The 7460-nt window shown below is 49.5% G+C and overlaps 1 protein-coding gene across 1 annotated transcript in view; it reads left to right on the forward strand.

The window, feature by feature from the left end:
• LOC310798492 (A disintegrin and metalloproteinase with thrombospondin motifs 9-like) overlaps positions 1 to 7460 on the forward strand; it is a gene marked incomplete at both ends in the record, with an annotated part of 70946 nt that overhangs the window by 51612 nt on the left and 11874 nt on the right. Inside the window, 3 exons of the mRNA XM_083661025.1 lie at positions 1716 to 1804; positions 2532 to 2644; positions 6406 to 6465. Coding sequence (XP_083517151.1) covers positions 1716 to 1804; positions 2532 to 2644; positions 6406 to 6465 — 262 coding nt within the window. The remainder of the gene's footprint in view (positions 1 to 1715; positions 1805 to 2531; positions 2645 to 6405; positions 6466 to 7460) is intronic.

The following is a 7460-nucleotide window of genomic DNA, read 5'->3' on the forward strand; positions in this document are numbered from 1 at the left end:
ACACGCGCACACACACACACACACACACACACACACAGAGAGAGACACACATAGACACGCGCACACACACACACACACGCACAACACACACACACACACAGACACACTAATCATGCTGTCGCTATTCACACGTAAGCAACATGTGAACACTTGATGCACGCGCGCACACACACACACACACACACACACACACGTCATAACACGGCTCTAATTCAATAATGCATGAATGTAAGTGTGTGTGTCTTTGTGCTGTGGAACTGTGTTTAACTACAAGTTAACTGTGACAGAGTTTGGACTAATTCTCTGGCTGCCATCTGTTGTTTGACCTACTCCCACCAGTGCAGTGTGTGTGTGTGTGTGTGTGTGTGTGTGTGTGTGTGTGTGTGTGTGTGTGTGTCCATGCCCTATACACCCTGGTGTGTGTTTGTGTGTGTGTCCATGCCCTATACACCCTGGTGTGTGTTTGTGTGTTTTTGTGTGTGTGTCCATGCCCCATACACCCTGGTGTGTGTGTGTGTGTGTGTGTTTGTTTGTGTGTGGGAACCATGACTGTCAGTCAGCCGTCCTGGACCAGACGTTGGGGGGTGGGGGGGGGGGGGGTGCAGGCATCATTAGCAAGGCCCAGCATATAGGCCTTGTTTTGGGTTAATAGGGTCACGCTCCTGCCAAAGGTCCACATGTGGGACTTATTTTAGGGGAGAGGTTAGCCTGGCAGAGAGGGATGGGGGAGGGGGGGGGGGCAGAGAGGAGAGGGTGGGGGGGGCAGAGAGGGGAGGAGGGGGGTGGGCAGAGAGGGGAGGAGGGGGGGGGGGCAGAGAGGGTGGGGGGGGGCAGAGAGGGGAGGGTGGGGGGGGCAGAGAGGGGAGGGGGGGGGGCAGAGAGGGGGAGGGGGGGGGGCAGAGAGGGGAGGAGGGGGGGGGGGGGCAGAGAGGGGAGGGTGGGGGGGGGGCAGAGAGGGGAGGGGGGGGGCAGAGAGGGGAGGGGGGGGGGGCAGAGAGGGGAGGAGGTGGCTAGTTTTGGGGTTCACTTGCTTAAGTGGGCATCCGTCATGGTCATATTACAGAGCACACTCCTTCATGATGGGAACATGGCCGCTCGGTGTATCGGTGCCATTCAGGAAGCTGATTGAAATGCTCTCCGTGAATTAGGAAAGCTGGTCTGGAATAATGATGAACTATTGGTGTTGGTACTGAATTGCATCAGCAGGCTCCTCTCCAGAGCATATTTTTTAAGCACCAATTTGGATCATTTTTAAAGGCGAGTTCAGTCACTTCTAGTTGTTTTATGGGACATCAGGAACGTCGTGAGGGTGACAGAGTAAGGGGAACCAGGCGAGACAGCTCCGGCAGGTTGACCCTGGGCCACACAACCACACAAATATTTATTATTATTAAAAAAAATAAATCCCCCCAATTTTTTTTTTCTTCAATTTTTGGGAACAATGCACGAACAAGACAGACGAACAGGCTCAGACACAGGAAACCGCACAAATATTTCTGGGCACATTTTACTGTATTCTTTCGAAAGCACTTGTTTTTTCACTTTTCTATTTCCTAACATGATCTTGATTCTGAGCCATTTCTCCAGATATGCGCTGACTAAACTTAAGTAGAAGCACGCACAGCGCGCAGTGCTGCTGTGAGCGAACGGACCCGACCGTTACAGTCTGCTAGTACACATTCCAGCCCCATCTCTTGATCACTCTGCTCATTCAGAGCAATCAGCCCCGCTGCTCGCTTCCAGTCAACGGTCCAATCACAGACGTTCCCTGGCCAGGTCCAATCACAGCCTTTAAAGCATTCAAGTACGTCTCCTATAGATCGAGGTCAATAGGAACTAATGAGAGCGGTTTGTTCTCTCCGCTGTGTATTTTTACACCCCGCTCAGGTTATTTTTGCTTCTCTTTCTAACACTTGCGTCACGGCGCGGTGTTCGACTATTCTTAGTGGCATTTCCGACGGCCGTCTTTTCCGTCTGTGAATCAGACCATTTCACAGCAATTTTGGTCCCGGAATAGGTTTGAAATTGCGAAGGCATCAATCGTATTCCTTTTGGGAGCTTTTTCTTTCAGAGCTACTTTAATGGGAAAAGGTTGAAATGGGCGAACTGTGGAGGCGGATACAGGACACGCTCCTGAGCTGCTGTGTGTGGAGGGAGGCTGCTGTGTGCTGTGTTGCAGCGGCTGACAGCTTCTCTCTCGCAGGCTATTTGTGAGGAAAACTTTGAATATTTCTCTGTGAGGGCCGGGACAAGGCGGCTATGAAAGTCATTATTATATATCTAGAAAAAAGTGCACATGACACATATACTGTATATAGAGACGGCTGGGACACCATGTTGTACATTATCAAACCTTTTTGCAGGCTGTGCACACATACCAAGTTTCACAGACAGGCAGCAGTGAATGAGGGAAAAACTCTCTCTCTCCACTTTGGAAACACGAGCCAGAAGATCCTGTCTCCTCTGGACACAATAACACTGCAGTCCTGAGAGGTCCATACTCTCTGCTGCATTGTTCTAAATCCCACCAGTGCCGGGGAAGCGTCCAAGGCCGGTGCCGCTCAGCACGGCCCACTGCTCGGTGCTGCTCAGCACGGCCCACTGCTCGGTGCCGCTCAGCACGGCCCACGGCTCGCTGATTTGTGTACTGTCTAATTCCTTCTCCATATGGTGCGTTGTGCACACATGGACAGTATAGCCTTAGCCACATGGCTAACGCTACGTACAGACACACTTCACTATATCATAGGGCTTGGTATTTTAGGCTGAATGGAGATACACGCTATATATATATCTCTGTATTTTCTGCGGGATTTTCTATAAATAATCATCAGTAATGTGGATATAATGACTAAGTGGGTAAAGGCAAATAATGGAACGGCTACAACAGTCTGGTAGGTTCAGAAAATGACATCAATTTATTGTAATGCAGCCTTTAAAACCAAGAAAAGACAACACTCATATCACCATATTACGATATCCAGAATCTAAGATGATTTAGTCTCGTATATCATAATCACAATATACCAGCCCTAATATATCACCATGCAAAAAATGTGACAATACTTATTGTGTGGGGTTGGTTACATTTACATCAATAGCTCTGAAATTGTAATGTAATTGTTGTTTACATTCTAGCAAGCCAATGCCAGAAAGATTTGTGTCTCAGAAATAAATATAATCCTGCGACTTTTTTGTCATTATGGATGACAAATGTATTTGTTATATTGTCGTTGTTTATGGTGGTGAGCTCCATATCACACATAGCTGACGCATCTAATCCATCCCTCTCCTCCAAGCAGCTCCATGCGCTCTGCATTGGCCCCCCTCACACTGATAGCTGATTCTAAGGGTAGGTGCAGGTTGGCGGTACCCATCGACCAGCGTTAATCCACTGCCTTGGATGTAATGAGCCGCGCGGGGTTCATCTGGCACCTCGGCGCCTGGTCTGGAGCCCTCCGCAGCGGACGGCTTCTCAGAGAGCGCTTCTTCAGAGGAGGAAACTGGGTGGGATCTGGGTGCGGGTGGGAAAGGCCAGATGGGGTTTCTCTCTGTGTGTGTGTGTGTGTTGCCAAGCCGTTGAGCGCGTTGGCTTTATAGAGCGTCACCTCTGATTAAAGCACCTCAGAGGAGCGCCGGTTTCGTCCGTCCAGAACACGCCACAGGGGAGGGGCTTCCACGCAGAGGAAATGAGCCTTGACTTGGGGTGGGGAGACACGGGGGGAGGAGAGGGTAAATCATCACTGGAGGAGTTTGAAAAGTTGCAGAGACGCAGCGTTTCAGGAGGGAGATGGCGAGAAATAGTTTGTGTTGTGTGTGTGCTTGTGTGTGTGTGTGTGTGTGTGTGTGTGTGTGTCCGCTGAGGATTCCAGGTGGTGTGAATTGGCTGCTGATAGCAGGAGTCTGGGCCAACCTCCATGAAGGGGGCAGGTTGTATACAGAGATGCTGACCTGTTGCTCCACCACCACACAGCAACACTTTGAAGTCCCTGTTTCTGCTCGGTGTCTCTCTTCCTCTCTCTTCTGGTCTCTCTCTCTCTCTCTCTTCCTCTTGATCTCTCATTGTCAACTTCACATTAACATCTCCACGATTCCAACCTTTGTAGTGCAAAAGGAGAAACCTCGCTTTAGTTTCAGCTAATGAGCACTGGATTTGAATATTTTTGAGGGGGATTAGGAAACCTGCAGGTGAACATTTGCAATGCAAGTGCCGTAGGGCCGTGCCATTTGGAAAATAGGACATGGAGGCACGTTAGGTTTGGAGCAGTTCTTTCTTCTGCAATAACAGCGCACACAAAGAGGATCAATTCAAGACTTGGCAAAAATGAGAAATCAAATCAATTGGAACGTTATTAGAGTCTGATTATACTTCAAATGAGTAGTGTGTGTAGAACATGGCTTCACTTCTCAACAAGAGAAATGATCTTCCTTTTCCATGCACATGTGCTGGCCTGGCTCAGAGGCAGAGAGACACTGACTGTGTGATGGCCAGTGATGATAGAGAGAGAGAGAGAGCAACATGAGAGTTAGAAGACTGTCAAAATGAAGCACTGAGAGTTGTAGACAAAATAAAGACAACATAATCTGACGTGAACGCTTTTTATATTCGTGGTTAGGCTCTGACTCACCACTGATGTGATTCAGTCTCCATGCAATTACTGTCATTTCAACGCAGCCCACTCCCTCTGCCCTCTCCTCTCCTCTCCTCTCCTCTCCTCTCCTCTCCTCTCCTCTCCTCTCCTCTCCTCTCCTCTCCTCTCTCCTCTCCTCTCCTCCCCCTCTTCTCCTCTCCTCTCCTCTCCTCTCCTCCTTTCCTCTCCTCCTCTCCTCTCCTCTCCTCCCCCTCTTCTCCCCCTCTTCTCCTCTCCTCCTTTCCTCTCCTCCTTTCCTCTCCTCCTCTCCTCTCCTCTCCTCCTTTCCTCTCCTCCTCTCCTCTCCTCCTCCTCCTCCTCCTCTCCTCTCCTCCTCCCCCTCTTCTCCTCTCCTCTCCTCCTTTCCTTTCCTCTCCTCCTCTCCTCTCCTCTCCACTCCACTCCCCTCCCCCTCTCTCCTCTGCTAATGTGAGTCCCATAAGATCTAATCAAGTATCCAATTCCAACCGTTGGCTCAAATTAAATAAGACAAATTAATTGCACCAGCTTCACTGCTTTTCAGAAGGAAGATCGTTCTCCTCGTTTCACACTTTTTGTTTTGTTTCAGCACAACACAACTTTTCCTTGTTGGCCTATTTTTCTCCTTCCATGATCGTTTCAGGTGGAACACCAGCAGCATTCATCTCAGTCCTTTGCTTGTCTTCTTGCAGGCAGTTTCTATGGTGTGATATGGCCGACATTTCACTCCTGTCTAACTGTCCCTATGTTATTTGTTTTACATAATGGCACAGTTCCATTTCTCTCAGAGCCATCTCCATCACGCAGAAACACATTTTCCGGTAGGCATCTTCATTAGTGTATATTTACTTGTTCCGAGCTTCTCCCGTCTCTCCACTTGAATCTACACCTTCCAATAAATATACTGCTGACACAAAGCAGTGCCACATGGCAGCCCTCCAAATTACTGTTGGGTTTTTTCTGCCCGTTTGTATTTTCCGCGTGTCCGACGCCGACTCGCTACTCGACAGCAGATGATCCGTTTCTTAATGAGATTCTTCACCCCTCTCCGTCTCTCCGTCTCGCTTCTTGGCGCCACGAGGGAAGCATCTTAGGGAGATAGAAGCCCTGAACCGTGAACGGCGAGGTCTGGACACAGAGAGGACATCAGCACCGAGACAGACAGACAGACAGACAGGGGGCGAGAGAGGGACAGACAGACAGACGGGGAGCGAGAGAGGGACAGAGGAGACACAGATTGTGAAGAGGATGGAGGGAGACAGAGAACAGATGAGGAAATGAGCGAGCGAGAGAGAGTTGGAGAGAGAGAGCAATGAGAGATGTCAGTAGAGATAGAGTGAGAATGAAAGGGCGGAATTATAATCACGGTCATCCAGGTCATTGGAGAAATTCCTAACTGGCTTCAACTCTCCCTCCTCTCCTCCTCTCCTCTCCTCTCCTCTCCTCTCCTCTCCTCTCCTCTCCTCTCCTCTCCTCTCCTACCCTCCTCTCCTCTCTTCTCTGCTCTACCCCATCTCCTCTCCTCTCCCCCCTCTCCTCTCCTCTACCCTCCTTTCCTCTTCTCCTCTCCTACCCTCCTCTCCCCTCCTCTCCTCTCCTCTCCTCTCCTCTCCTCTCCTCCTCTCCTCTCCTCTCCTCTCCTCTCCTCTCCTCTCCTCTCCCTCCCCTCTCCTCCCCTACCATCTCTTCTCCTCTCCTCTCCTCTCTTCTCCTCTCCTCCCCTACCATCTCTTCTCATCTCCTACCATCTCTTCTCCTCTCCTACCCTCTCCTCTCCCTCTCCTCTCCTCTCCAGCTGTCAGTCAAAGTCCTGATGATCCTCATCACAGAACATCTGCTGAAAGGGGCATCTCAGGTGAAGTGATACATGCGTGCAGCAGGCAGCATGGCAGAACAGAGTATGAGTGTCGATGTGTTGGACGTAGCATTCAGACAGATCATCTATTTTTCATGATGTTCCACTAGAGGCTCCTCATTGGATTGGGTGCACAATGATGGATCATGGTTATGCATAATGAATGTGTCTTATATTGTCTCTTTGTAATGATCTCTTTGTGCCATGATGTACAGTACGTTTCAGCACCATGGGGTAGTCACGTGACATGGGGTAGTCACGGTAGTGTTCAGAATTCAGACGAATACATTGAGGACAAGAGCTCCGATTGAGAACACATGTCACGCACAGCAGCCACCCACCCATCTAGATTTCCACTCATCCCTCCATCCATCCATCCCTCCATCTCGGCCCCCCCGGCCCCTTTACAAATGACATAAACATGCATCTCATACCCAGATTGTGTATAGATTTGATGTAGCTGCTGGATTATATTTACACCAGTCATCTAAATGCCTCTCTGGTATTGAAATCTGATTTCTCTCTCTCTCTCTCTCTCTCTCTCTCTCTCTCTCTCTCTCTCTCTCTCTCTCTCTCTCTCTCTCCAAAATGGCATATTGTCACGCAAGTGACTTCTTGCAATATTTATGGCCCTTAAAAATGTCAGGAAGTACCTTCTCACGATCCCCGTCCATGGGTCTCCTGGATTCATGTCTTGAGAAGTACCTCACCATCTCAGCAGCCTGTTTGTTTGTTGTGCTTCCTGGTTGGATCACAAGAAGCGGTGTGTTGTTAATGAGGCCAAATGTGTTTCTGACCACCTCCGCAGATGCTTTAGAGATGATCAGATATGTTCATTCAAAGCTGGATTTGATACATTTTTGCGCTATCCAATTACAACCCGATCACCCGGGGCGCATGTTAATGCCAGGTGTAAGGGGGTCACTCCATCCGTCCATTAAACTATCTATCATCCATCCATCCATGTAGCCTTGCAGCCAGCCAGGAGGCCCCTC

This window comes from Poromitra crassiceps (assembly GCF_964638095.1).
Source record: "Poromitra crassiceps genome assembly, chromosome: 25".
Classification (NCBI taxonomy): domain Eukaryota; kingdom Metazoa; phylum Chordata; class Actinopteri; order Beryciformes; family Melamphaidae; genus Poromitra; species Poromitra crassiceps.